Source organism: Hydra viridissima, unplaced genomic scaffold, assembly GCF_058129835.1.
Source record: "Hydra viridissima isolate aposymbiotic clone 2 unplaced genomic scaffold, HvirCarnegie_v1 scaffold_1, whole genome shotgun sequence".
NCBI lineage: Eukaryota > Metazoa > Cnidaria > Hydrozoa > Anthoathecata > Hydridae > Hydra > Hydra viridissima.
The window spans coordinates 29,233,246-29,247,834 of record NW_028324300.1 but is presented as its reverse complement, the minus strand read 5'-3'; the positions used below and the strand labels follow the sequence as shown (position 1 = coordinate 29,247,834).

Below are 14,589 nucleotides of genomic sequence, written 5' to 3'. Positions count from 1 at the left end.
AAAGTATTTTTTTTCTTTTTTGTTAAATATGCATTTATTATTAAATGATAAAGAATTGTCAAAAAAACTTGCCATTGAATAAATTTATCAATTTTTGGTAAATTAAATCAAGATTCAATTATTTCAAAGTTTATTTTATTTTTAATACTTTATTTTGTGACGGAGAGGGGGAGAAAGAAAAAGAGTGAATGAAGAGGGAAAGTTAAAAATTGCGGCTTCAAAGTACATACAGGAGGGGGCTCTAAAATCCTGTCTATGGCGGTGTATGTAACGTCTTGTTATAAAAAAAACCCGACTCCGTATACAAAAAAACGCAAACTGTGTAACATCAAGATCAAAGATCTAGAAATAAACAGCATCTTTAAATGATTTATTCCCTTAAGACCATTGAACTCCCTTAGAAAGCTAGAGGTTATTGAAAGAGGTGGACATCGTGACACAGCTACATCTACAATATTAACTACTTGATAATTTTTTATAATATCATCTAAAGGAGGATATTATACAATATCATAACTTTACCGAGTGAGTCAATATCGGCAGGTGTATGGTATACTTAATGTTATTTAGAAAAAATAGCCTAATATAGATATTAACATTTCATTTTCCTGTGAGTTTAGAAAAGTAAAAATCCAAAAATATACAATTTGAATTTGAATATTGTTTGATACGAGTACTTGTAGCAAGCGAATGTGAGAAGTAATCGTTGATAAAATAGTCGAGATTGCTGTGATCATCTAAAAGAATTTGAAATAAAATGAAAATAGTTTAAATTGGAAACTAGTTAAAAAAAAAAAAATGTTTACACAACTAAATGAGTCTTCTTATAAAAGAAAATTATAACAAAATATTACATGCAAAAATAAATTTAAATTGAGAAAATTGTTATTAAGTAACATATAGACAATACCTAAATGCAAATATTATGCACATTTGCAAAGTAAGAATCAAATACCATCCAAAATGACTCAAAGCAATGTAATGGGCTAAATAAGGAAAAAATACTGTAACTAAAAATAAGTTACACACAAAGTTATGCCACAACTTACCAATACAAGATACTGATAAGCTCACAGTAAGTAAAATATAAAAAAATAAATATAATTCTAATTATGTAAAAAAAATTTATGTGAAAAAAAGCTCAGTCACGCACTAAAATATGTAACCGTAAAGTCGCTTGGGTATGTAAAATTCTTATGAATATCGCATAAAGATATTAAATTTAACTTATCGCGTGAATTGAACATTACAGCTCTAAAACTGTTTTAAAAGTTTTAAATTGTTTCCAGATGAAAAATCTTTTTTTATAATAGTACGACCCACAGTGAGCCACTGGCAGCAAAATTTTGGAAACATTTATGCCCTATTTATAAGAAACCATTAGGAAACTCTATATATGTACGTACAGTAGCGTGCAAAAGTTTATAACAGCTAAACTTTTCAAATTTTTTCGCCATAAGTTTTTGACTTTTGACTAAAAATGAATAAAATTTTTAATAAGTATTCCTATTATGTGACTAAATAGTATGATTTATTCAAAAAAATGATAACTTGTAATCGAAGGAAGAAATTCAAATTTTATTGAAAACATAACCGTGCAAAAGTTTATAAACATTTCCATATCCCATTAAGAAAATAAAAATTTCATTAAGAAAAATATATTACGTTAAAATTAACTTATCGGATTTAAAAATTAGCTTAACTTGAACATAAAAAATAATGGTTTGGGATCTTTCAGTCGTGATTCTAATGGTCCACTTCATCGCATCAATTATATTTAGATAAAATCGATGCCATGAAGTGGATAAATAGAAACAAGGCTGAAAGTAAATTGAAGCATCAATTTCTTTTATAAATATATGCAAAACGATGCATCAATTATATTTAGATATAATCAACAATTTTATGCTGCCACATTGAAAAGAGAAAATGTCTCGTGCTTGGATTTTCCAGCAAAACAACAATCTAAAGCACCGCACAAGTTTTATCAAAACTTTTTTCAATTAGAAAAAAATTCTTATATCGGACTGACCTTTTAAAGATTCAGATTTAAATCCATCAGATCATCTCTGAGAATGTGACTGGTTGTAATGTAGAGAAAATACTGGGTATTGTAAAGATATCATCTGGCACTGGACTGGCACAAGCAAAAGCAACCTTCCAGTTACTGACCATATGGAGTTTTGCAAATTATATTGTCGGTATGTGTTTTGACACAACAGTGTCAAACACGGGTTCCAAAAATGGTGCATGCATCTATCTAGAGAAGTTGATGGAGAAAAATCTTCTCTACTTTGCATGCCGTCACCATATGCATGAAGTAATTATTTGGGAAATATACTCAGTTTTGCTTGGACCCAGCACTGGGCCCAACATAGCTCTATTTGAACAATTTCAAAAGTGTTGGCCAAGCATAAATCAAGCCAATTATGCTCAATTAGATGACGCCCATCTTGCTGAACTACAGCTTCAGCAAATTAGATCAGATGCTGGCTGCTTTCTGCAACTTTCTTATCTGATGACTCTTCGTACTTACCTAGAGAAGACTACAAAGAGATGATCGAGCTATGTCTTTTAATTTTAGGTTTTCCGTTATCAGACTATGCCACCAAGAAGTATCGCTTTCGCATGCCGGGAGCTTATCACATGGCTAGATGGATGGCTAAAGTCATCAATTGTATGAAGATATACCTTTTAAGAAATGAATTCAAGCTGACTATGAAAGAACAGAACAACTTGTGCAAATTTTGTATTGTTGCTGCTCATATCTATGTACCAGCATGGATTGCCTGTCCTATTGCAAGTGATGCTCCAGCAAATGACCTGATGCTCTTCACAAGAATTAAACAATATTCTGAGATCAACAAGGTCAATTCAAATGCTGCTACAAAGAAGCTTCCAAATCACACTTGGTACCTTGGGTCAGAAATGATTCCACTTTCATTATTTTCTGACAGGGTTTGTGAAACAGAAAAAAAGTTGATTGCTGAAGCTATGATTCAAAGTGGAGCTGGTTGGAGTGTCAAGGGTATAAAGTGTTCAGCAGCAGAATTAAACAAGTTGGAAAAGAAAGCAACTTCATGAGCTTGTCACATCATCATCAAATGCTGCTTTGCAGTCACTTGGTCTCGATGTAACCATTTTATCTGGAACCGATCCAAAGACCTGGGAGGAAAGTGCTGAATTTCGTTATACTAAAGCAATTGTTAAATCTGTGAAAGTTATCAATGACACTGCTGAGCGTTCTGTTGCTCTTATGAGCACATTTAATCAATCCATCACAAAAACTGAATCTGAAATGCAGAAACTAATAGAAGTTGTTGAGGACAACAGAAAACGCATTCCAGATTGCCGCAAAAGCATCTTGATGACATATGCCACTGTTGCTACAGACTTAACTTTTGGTCGTATAAATAGTGCAACATTTGAATGTTATTTGCATTCTTTAAAGAATTTTTTGAAAATGATTAATGGTATATCATAGCTATAACTCAAGTTTTTTAAATATTGTTGTTGCGGCGAATGCTTTTAACACAGTAAGTTTTTATTTTCCTTGAGCAACCTCTAAATATTATCCAAAACACCTAAGATTTTGCACCGATGTTTTTTTCAATCAAAGAAATAATATTTAAAACTGTACAACATTTAATTCAAAAATTTCTTTTTTCGGACACTCCCAATATATATATATATATATATATATATATATATATATATATATATATATATATATATATATGTATATAATATGATTAATGAAACTTAACTCAATTTTCAACAAAGTGTTTGTTAAAATACTTTGTTGGCAATTGTTATGTAAATTTATGAATAGTTCACTCAGCCATTATTGCTCATCATTTTTATATTATTACTCTGAAAAATTAACGGAAAAACCAGCTGAATAAATCCTTAGTACAACAAAAGAATATTTTTTTGTCTGAAGTAAAGTAACTCGATTATTCAGATTTCATATCTTAAGTCTTTTTTGGCCGTCTCCAATCCAATATTTAAGAGAAGACTGCACATATATTGGTAAAGCCATGCCATAACTAGTATGACACTGATTATGCTTTGCAATCATTAAATAAGTAAATAAACAAAAACGAGATTTACTTCGAAGAATAGTTTATGTTTACTATTGTACGTATAGTAAGATGTATAATACTAAAAATGATATATACATTACGCATATACAAATCTGCAAAGTCCAAGTTGCTCTGAGCGTAGCATAACGCATGTACTTTCTTTTTATTATACTATACTAAAAATGTTCGGCTCGAGAAGCCCGCTTAAATTCCACATCAGGAACATTACCCTGCAAAGTTTTTCCATGTCCAAAATATCTTGGTGAAATCATTCAGCAGATCACTGATTTTTCCATAATAATGCAAGAAAAAAGTCCTTGCATGATACCAGAAAAAGGAAATTAAGACACATCGTACACCAAAGAGTTTTGTATGATTGCTTTAATTCTCAAACAGTTTCATAATGTTCCGAGAGCATTGGTTACCAAGAAAAACTTCGATAATTAAACAGAATGTTTTTCAAGAAGCCACTTAAATGTTATCTGAAGAGTGCTTGTAGCTATCTCGTTAAGTAACTTCCATGTGTTAGGTCTTACAAAACTTCTGTATTTGATTTTTGTGAAAAATATCTTTCTAGACAAAAGTGGTGGTGCACATAGAGAGCACCAATAACTAAATAAAACAATTATTGTGATTAACATTACCTCTCGCTATTTTTTCGGGATAAAACGAGAAAATGGAATATCAGGGTTAGTGCAGGGACAACTAACGAGCAAGAGTTTGTAACATTACTTTCGGCTATGTATAGGGTGCTTTGGAAATTGTTTGAGGGAATATAATGTTGGTGGGTAATAAATAAAAATGGGCTTCACATTTGAAAGCAGCGTAACCGATAAAGTATTGAGCGTTTACAGCATCACACATGGCACAAACTTCTACAAAGCATTTGAAATAACACTTAATTATAGAACTTTTATTCTGTGATGAATAAGTATCAAAAAATAAATGTAGATCTGATTTTACGTTAGCTTCTTTTTCTGTAGTTAAATGTTTATCTAATTTATACGAGTAGTGAACCAGGGCTGAAGATACTTCAAGAGATTCTCTACCACTTAGTTTCCAACCAGGTTTAAATTAAAGTTAAATCTTAGTTTTGCTATTTATGAATTTTTGCTGAACTTGATTTTTTGATCATTGTACAGTAATATAAACAAAATGCCACAAATTGCTTGATTCAATTTTACGTAGTAGTTTTTTCTTTTTTAAACTCCATTAAAAACTTTTTATAAACAGTCTAAGTGAAGCATTTATCAAAATAACTGAAGAACAATAAAATTAGTAAAATACCTTTGCTTGGCGAAGATTTCCAATCCCATGTTTGTCCTTAAAAATAGTAAAAAATCAAAGTAAAATGAAACACCCACTCCGAATTATGTTAAATTTTAGATTTAAATTTGTATGAAAAACATCAATCCATTAATGAAAAAGTCACAGCTATGCTTGCAAAAAGCCTAAAGTAACAAATATTATAACAAAATAAAAAAAAGATTATTTATTAATTACGGTAAAAAGGATGAAAAAAAACTTTTTGAATCATTTTTTATATAATTAAGATTGGGTTTGACTGAAATGAATAGTTTTCTGGCAATTTTAAGATTAGTTTTAATTACTCCACAGGATGAAAAGTAAATCTGCATTAAAGGATTTTATATTCAGGTCATAAGAAAAAATGTTAAGGAATGTTAAGGCCTAGTTTTACCTGTAAAAAGTTTTTCAATATAACTTTGTTCACATTCATTCTAAAAGTAGCGCTCAATTAGATTGTTTTGATTTATCCAGCTACATCTTGAACTTTGGCTGGAATGTAATTACAAATCTTCCTAAATGGTTTTGACTTTCATTGCATGGTATGGCCGTGATGCAAGTATTGCTTTTTTTCTGATTGTATAAATGCATTATATAAAACTTTGTAGTTTTGCGTCTATAGGTAAAAAACCTCAGTAGACAGTATTAAAGATGCTTAGTTTCATGACCATTTTTTTAGCACTTGAAATAAATCATAGTTAAAAGAAAAAAAAAGATCTTCCATTGCAAAATACAATGTCAAAAGAGCAACAGCCCCGGTTGCCGAGCATGCCAATTTATAGAAGTGCAACTTTTAACCTAAGCACATTTATTGAAAAAAGAACAAGTTAAAAAGTACCTTTGCAATTATAGCTCTCACATTCCTCAAATTGTTCTAATAGATCACCATTGCACTTTCCTCCAAAAGTAAATTGAATACAAGAACGTCTTCTTGACCTTTGAGGGATACTGTCAATAATTGAACAGTCTTTAGTGCACTGTGACCATGTTTCCCATTCAGTTACTTTTCCTAAAGAAATAAACTTAATTCAAATAGTTCTTAAATAACGCTGGTAAATATCGCCGAATTTCTTACGCTGTTGTAAAAATTTAAAAGCTTTTTAAAATTAAAAACCTAAGTTTTCAAAATTTAAATAAATTATCATTGACTTTGCTGCACTTCTAATTTTAAATATAAACCAGCTTTAATCATTCCTTATGAATACTGAAATGTTTTATTTTATTTTTTTCTTCAGAGAGTTTATACAGATTTAAACTCCTTATTCATATAACATCCAATTTGCCTCCATTGATAAATAAAAGCTAATTAAAGTAGATTCATACCTGGGCATGCAACCAAACTATTGCAAGATTTAGTTTCTCGGGCATTTCCATCACAGCCCCCACCCATAATATCGCCAATGCATAATCTCGCTCTATACTGAGATGGTGAGTATCTTATGTCACTTTGACAGGTCTCCGAACAGTCACTCCATTTTCCCCATTCGCCGTACGTACCTGAAATATTCCGATATAATAAACTAAATGATTTTTTCATTAAAAAAGAAAGGCGTATTAGGTATGAAATAAGAACACATTGAACATACAAAAATACACATTCAAAAGCAGTTGCTTGAGGTTTAAAAAAGTTTAAGGGAGTAGAAAACTACTTAGCCAAACAAGAAAACTAAAATTGAAAAATTAACAAGTTAGATCTTAAAAATACACAAAAAATCTCAGAGTAAATTTGAAAGAAATGTAAACAAAAAAGATAAGTTTATTATTTCAAATGGAAAACTGAAAAAATGATATAGGAATTTTAATCTTAAAAATGGCGTTTAACCTTTGCAAGGTACTCTGCCGGAGCACGGTTCCTCTTCCAATCTCGTATATCCAACACATCCAGTAAAACTAGGATCATATGTTGAAAAGCCAACACATGTTCTCGTCCTACTGTGCAATGCAGTTGAAGCAGCAGAACACATCAATGGGCAAAGACTCCAAGCGCTCCATTCCATGATAAATCCTTGATATAAATGTTTAGGTCATAAATACACTAGTTGATATACAACCACAAATATTACTCATGACTGGAAAAAATTTTTGCAGTCATTAGTAATATTTTAAAGAAAAAATTTTTTTGCAGCTGTGAGTAATATTTTAATATTTCATTTTTTCTCTTATTGTATTTCTACCTTATTCATCTCACCCTCTTACTCGAAAGTTGTAACAGTGAGGCTAAAACTATGCTAATTTTTAAAATATTTTACTAATACTGATCAAATAAAAACTTGCTTTTTTATAAACAAAGGAAGATTTGGTATGATTACATGAAACCAACGCTTCCAAGTGTACAAAATTGATATATGGGTTGAAAAATGAAGTGATCAATTGCAAAACAGTGCTATTAAGCTTTATTTTTCGTCTTTAAATGTTAAAGAAAAGAAATGTTGTTCCTTTGATCATTATGTTATTACTAAAAAGTCATGACTTTATTGATATAATATAGCTTCGCCATATATTACAAAGAAGCCTCTGGCCAACTTCACATAAATAAAAGCTAACAATCATTTTAAAACCAATCAAAGTTTTCTAAAATAAATTGAAAAAATCAATTCTTGCAATCTTGCGGAGATTTGTGTACTAATGGTCATTTTATATCGAAGACAACCCCAGTTTAATTTTAAAGTATCAAGATTTATTAGGAGGTTAACTTAATTTTGAGGGTTTTTTGAAATTTTAAATTTAATTTGATTTTACGTTTGAAATTATAAATAAGCACCTAATCTTGAAAATTTAGCACAATTTATTTAGAAAGTTTAAACAAAAGTTTAATTTTTTTTTAACCAAAAATGACCAGTTTTGAGCTATCAAAAGATCATAAACGACATTCGCTGCTTTTATTGTTTAATCAAAAGAAATTTACAGCCTGAAGTCATCGTTTGGTTGCAGAAACTTATGAAAAGCATGCATGTTGAAACATGCGAGTACTGGTTTAGATGATGATTTAGATCTAAATGACAAGGAGCGCCCAGGCTAGCCCAAAAACTTTAAAAATCTGGAATTGCAAGGATTATTGGACTAAGATTCAAACTCTAGAAACAATTGTCCGACGCATTAGGAGTTACTGAAGCAGCAGTTAGTAAGCGTTACAATGGATGAGAAAGATCCAAAAGAAGGTATAAGGGTGCCATATGCATTGAAAGAATGAGATTTGGATAGAAGATTGGTTGCAAGTGAAAATCTTCTCCAAAGGCATAAAAGAACATCTTTTTTGCATTGATTTGTTACAGGTGATGAATAATGGATCTATTTTGATAGACATTTGCGATAAAAATTGTGTTGTGACCCTGGTCAAGCGTCTACATATAGAAAAATGCATGGTTAGAAAGTTATGCTTTGCATCTGGTGGGACCAAAGAGATGTGAAATATTCTAAGCTGGTAAAACCTGGAGAAACTATAACAGGCATACGCTAAAAAAAATAATTTGAATCAAGCTCTCAAAGAAGAACTACCAGATTACGCTAAAAGATACGATAAAGTAAATTTTCAGCACGATAACGTATGTCGCAAAATGTGACTATTGGCTTATCAGCAACATTTTGCAGCTGAGAAATAAAATTCAGTAAATATATTTTCAATAAAGGGAAAAAACCCAGTACACTTAAAACTGGTAATCATATTAATTGGTACAAATGCACAAGAATAAGCCTGACCAATAAGGTAAGATATATCATAAATTGTGACTTGTTTGATAAGAGATATCAACCTATTATTCATGCCAATGTTGTAAAAACTTTCAAATAAGGGTTGCACTTCGTGGGTTGCATGAAAATTAAATGTCATTAAAATTACGCTTAAACTTTTAGCTCAATAATAGAAATGCTCACATAAATTTCATGATTATCCATTAATAAAAGAACTGGCTTTTAAACCAAAGATCGTGCATTAGGAGGAGGACCATTCAGCGTGTATTTCTTAAATTTAGGACATGGAAATACAAGTAATAGTGGGATGTTATTTCTAATAGCATTAATGGCATTATGATTCTTGCACTTTCGCCTCATTCTGCAATAGTCATACTTCCTACTTGTATTTTGCCTTTTGAAGCTATGATTTTTGGTGGTATGTGAACAGTTAAAAATCCTGTTGCATCACAGTTTTAACGGTTTTAGGGTTAAAAACGAAAATATATGGAAACATTTTTACAACTTTTACATTATTCTTATGGTTTCTTTACTAAATGCAGAAGGTCTGCAAAGATACATCAGATGTTGTTTACGTAGATAAAACTTTCATCATTTTTAACATCTCAATCCCCATTAAGGTTAAGAAATTATCATATGAACTTTTCCATAATAAAAAAAGATATTTGTTAATGTAATAATATCATGCATTAGCCAAACAACTTCGTGTGACAGTTTGATCATCAAAATAAGATAAACACAAATATTTACTTTTTCAAAAACTATAATTTTTCGTGGATCAACCCAGTCTATTCCATAGTTGAAATAATTGTTGTGATCCGCTTAAGCAATATAACCCTTTTATATGTTTGATTATATATATTATTTTAAGATAAGTCAATAATGATATTTTTATACAACTTTAATGTAACGCGAATTCTAATCTCTTTTAAAGTCCTTCTTTCCTATTTTTATGCACGTTTTTTATAATGCGTTCCACATGAACGCACTTACGTAATTTGTATTACATAATTACGTAGTTATCATTCTCAACAGTTCCCCCTGTTTGGGAAAGACTTTTCTTATCAGATTAGTAGATCTTGATACTTAATGATAAAATTTCACAGGTCTATGATTTCGCTTGGGATACGATTTTCTATCAGCTTTTGTTCTTTCGTTATCATTAACTTGCATTTCCTTTTGTATAAACTCATCAGGTTTTAAAATCTTTTTTATAAATTGTATGTTACGCGCCAACTCGTTTCCTTCTTCATCTACTACAATAACTAAACTTTGCCTTCTTTCTTTAACTATGTATTTCTTGTTTAGATATTTTGAATCTAGTTTTCCTCCACGTTCATGACGTTTTACGAGAACCTGGTCTCCTACTTTAACATCATATCTCTCCTTTGCGTTGTGTTTCTCATCAAAGTATTTTTTTACTTTTGCATACATTTTATTTTGACTTTCTCTCTCACTTCTTTATCGTATGGTGATTTCTAAACTATTATTGAAGGAAATTTATTTTTGATGTTTCTATTGAATAACAATGTGGCTGGTGGTTTTCCGGTTATAGCATGAGGAGCACATCTATAATTTCGAAGCATACATTGAAGTTCCTCTCTCCAGTTTCTGCCCATAAAGTGAGTTGTTTTTATTGTTTTCACTATTACTTGCATGAATCTTTCTACTATACCGTTTGCTTGCGGGTATCGCGGTGTTATTTTAATATGCTTTATATCAGCATTTTCAAAATACAATTTTAAAGCCTCACTTTGAAATGGTGGACCATTGTCACTTCTTATTTTGTTAGGATAACCAAATATAGAAAACAGTCTTTCTAGTTTATTTATGATACTTGGTGCTGTTGTGATTTTCATTATGTCAACAAATGGGTATCTGGAATATATATCTTCTATAACAAATAAATACTCTCCTGATGGTAATGGTCCAAATAAATCCATCGCTAATTCATCCCAAACATGTTCTGGTAAAATTGACATTTTAATTGGTTCAGGACCTGGCATGCGTGAGTTGGCCTGACATCCAAGACATTTTTTAATATGTGATTCAATATCACTATTCATAATGGTCCAATACACTTTTTGACGCAATAATCCTTTGCATTTTTCAACACTTAAATGTCCTTCATGTGCAATTTGTAAAGCTCTTTTTTGAAGAGACTTTGGTAAAACAATTCTTGTTTCTCTTAATATAATCCCCTCATGATCAGTTAACTCATTTTGAAATCTACGATATGGTTCCAGTATTGGGTTGTCATGCCATTTACCAGACACTAATGCATTCTTTACTGCAACTAAACTGATGTCTCTTGCTGTCTCCATTTTTATATCTTCAATTGATATTGATTTGGGTGTCATTTTTGTCACTAAAAAGTTTACATAAGCCGCCACTTCATTTTCATCTGACTCGTTGGGTACCTCATTTGGGATACAGTTTCTGGATATAAAGTCTGCAATGTTCTCTTCTCCCTTCTTATATAATATGTCAAAATCATATGCCTGCAATTTGATTTGCCATCTTGCAATGCGTGCATTTATTTTAGAACTGGATGAAAAAATAAACTTGAGCGGTTTGTGGTCCACTACGACCTTAAAGTTTTTTCCATACAGATACAAATGTAATTTTTCAATTGCCCATACCAAAGCAAGAGCTTCCTTTTCTGTAATGCTATATTTTAACTCAGCTGCTGTCAGTGACCTACTTATGTAGCAGATTGGTTTAATTCCAATACCTTCTTTTTGTAAGAGTATTCCTCCTATAGCATGATTACTTGCATCAGTAATTAACTGTACTTCTTTGTGCGGATCATAAAAAGCCAACACTGATTCACTTGATAACTCATGTTTAAGCATATTGAAAGCATCATTATGTTTTTTGACCCACTTAAATTTTGTATTTTTTTTTTAATAGTTCACGTAATGCTGTTGTTTTTTCACTAAAGTCTTTAATAAATCTTGACACATATGTGCATAAACCCAGGAAACTACGAAGCTCACTTAAGGTTGTTGGTGGTCTTGCATTCTTGATAGCCTCTAATTTGTTTGGATCACGATTAATACCATTTTTGGATATTTCAATACCAAAAAATGTTATCTTCTTTTGAGCAAAAATACACTTTTTTTTATTTAGCTTTAAACCTAATGCACGTGTTTTGATAAACAATAATTCTAACTTCCTTAACAAATCTTGTTCATTTGATGCATATATTATAATATCATCACTAATAAACTTTACTCCATCTATTTTACCATAACTTTGTTCCATTGTTTTTTGAAAAATCTCGAATGAATTGTTAATACCATATACTAATCTTTTGTGTCTATAAACTCCCTCATCTGTTTGAAAATTTGTGATCTTTCTGGACTCGGCATCTAACTCTAACTGAGTATAAGCTTCTTTCATGTCTAACTTAGCAAATATTTTTGAACCGTACATCTCATCTATTATGGAATTCAATGTAGGTATTGGGTATCTTTCGCGTTTAATTGCTTTGTTGATGGTTCTAGCATCAAGACATAATCGTACCGTTTTATTTGCTTTTGGTACAATTACAAAATTACTAACCCATTCTTGCGGTCCTTCAACCTTTTCAATAATGTCAGCCTCTTCAAGACGCCTTAGTTCTGCTCGAATATCTTTTCGAAGGTGATAAGGATAGCGACGTAAATTTTGTGCAATTGGTTGTATGTTTTCATCTACATGCAGTTTGCATTGAAAGTTTTTTTTAGCTTACCATGTCCTTTGAATATATCTTCATAATCTGCAATCAACTTTAACAAATCATTTTTGAATTTCAAAGTCACTTTACAATTTGCATCAAAATAATGCAAACTATTATCTTTTTGATTTAGTGGAGATTTAATTTCATCATCAATACTTTTACACACATTAAAGTGCTGCTTGGTTTCATTTGATTTAGCCACTGTATTTACACCATTATCTTTGTTGAGCATAAAGTTTCCATTTTCATCAATTTTTAAAATATTCAGCTCCTTTGCTGTTTCAATTCCCATAATATTTCCAGCATTATTTTTATTTACAACATAGATTTTGTTGGTAGTTATTTTGTTTTTTGTTTCAATTTCAGCCTTTAAACAACCTATCAACTTTAGTGGCGTTGAAGCATAGGGAAATATTACTGTTGATGATTTTTTTAGTAATAAGTTTGGATTGTGGTTTTTAATCCTTTCAAAAGTGTTTTTGTCAATCAAATTCACACTAGAACCTGAGTCAATAACCATTTTTATTATAACATTTTCTACCAGCACATTTATTGATTTTGTTTTATAGGATTGCCCTCTTTGTTTTGAACTAAATGTTAGGGCAAGCGCTTCCTCTAATTCATTTTCTGAGCTGCTTTCACTTTTGTTTTTATTATTTATCTCTTTAACTTGCTGTATTGTCCTGTAAGGTGTTTTTGAAAAACTTCTGCAACAAATGGCTAAATGATTTTTCTTTTGACATTTATAGCATGTTTTCCCATTAGCTTTGCACTCTTTTTGATGTCCAATAAAATATTTTTCGCCACATCGAAAACATAACAAGTCATTTTCTCTTTTACCTATATTTTCACTTTGATTACTTCCTGATTTTAAATCTGTTGCTTGTTTTTGTCTTCTGGAAATAGTTAATTTTTTAAAATGATCTACCACGTCAATCTCCTCTGTGGATTGATTTGTTTTCTTATTTGACATTTCTTTTGCTTGTTGTTTTGATATTTCCATGTTGCGACCAATTTCAACACATTTATCAATGTTTATTTCTCTATCCTTGAGAAGTTTTTGCTTGAGTTTCACAGAATGACATTCCGATATAAATTGATCCTTTACTGCCTCAGCGACATCTGAAAACGCACAATATTCGGCTTGTTTTCTTAACCGAGTAACAAAGCTCACAGTACTCTCCTCTTCATTTTGTTTTATGTTCTTAAAAATATATCGTTCATACGTAATGTTTTTTTTTTGGTTTAAAATATTGATCGAGTTTTTCACACATTGCATTGTATTGATCAGTATCGTTTCCTTTTAGAGTTTTGTATATTTCTTTTATATCTTTTCCAGCTAAGTGCAACAATAATGCCTTTTTTTGCGCCTCTTGCGTAACTCCTGTCGCCAATATATATAGCTCAAAATCTTCTCTCCATATTTCCCAGCGTTTATCTATATTTGTTGTATCATTTTCGTTTATAATAAATTGTTCTATACCTGGTAAATTACTAATTGCTTTTGCCATGTTTTTATCTTCGTCGCCAATTGTTGTGATCCGCTTAAGCAATATAACCCTTTTATATGTTTGATTATATATATTATTTTAAAATAAGTCAATAATGATATTTTTATACAACTTTAATATAACGCGAATTCTAATCTCTTTTAAAGTCCTTCTTTCCTATTTTTATGCACGTTTTTTATAATGCGTTCCACAAGAACGCACTTACGTAATTTGTATTACATAATTACGTAGTTATCATTCTCAACAATAATAAGTTAAGAAGAGTCGCCATAGAGTA

At 30.8% G+C, this 14,589-nt stretch overlaps 1 protein-coding gene and 1 pseudogene across 1 annotated transcript in view; one reads left to right on the top strand and one right to left on the bottom strand.

The window, feature by feature from the left end:
• Positions 1-586: 586 nt before the first annotated feature.
• LOC149894382 (properdin-like) overlaps positions 587-14,589 on the bottom strand; it is a 39,851-nt gene continuing 25,848 nt past the window's right edge. The window contains exons 8-13 of the mRNA XM_090099837.1: positions 7,213-7,395; positions 6,714-6,887; positions 6,229-6,399; positions 5,373-5,408; positions 911-986; positions 587-737 (exon numbers count right to left, since the gene is read on the bottom strand). Coding sequence (XP_089955963.1) covers positions 734-737; positions 911-986; positions 5,373-5,408; positions 6,229-6,399; positions 6,714-6,887; positions 7,213-7,395 — 644 coding nt within the window. The 3' untranslated portion in view covers positions 587-733. The remainder of the gene's footprint in view (positions 738-910; positions 987-5,372; positions 5,409-6,228; positions 6,400-6,713; positions 6,888-7,212; positions 7,396-14,589) is intronic.
• On the top strand, positions 2,204-3,484 carry LOC149894383 (uncharacterized; annotated as a pseudogene).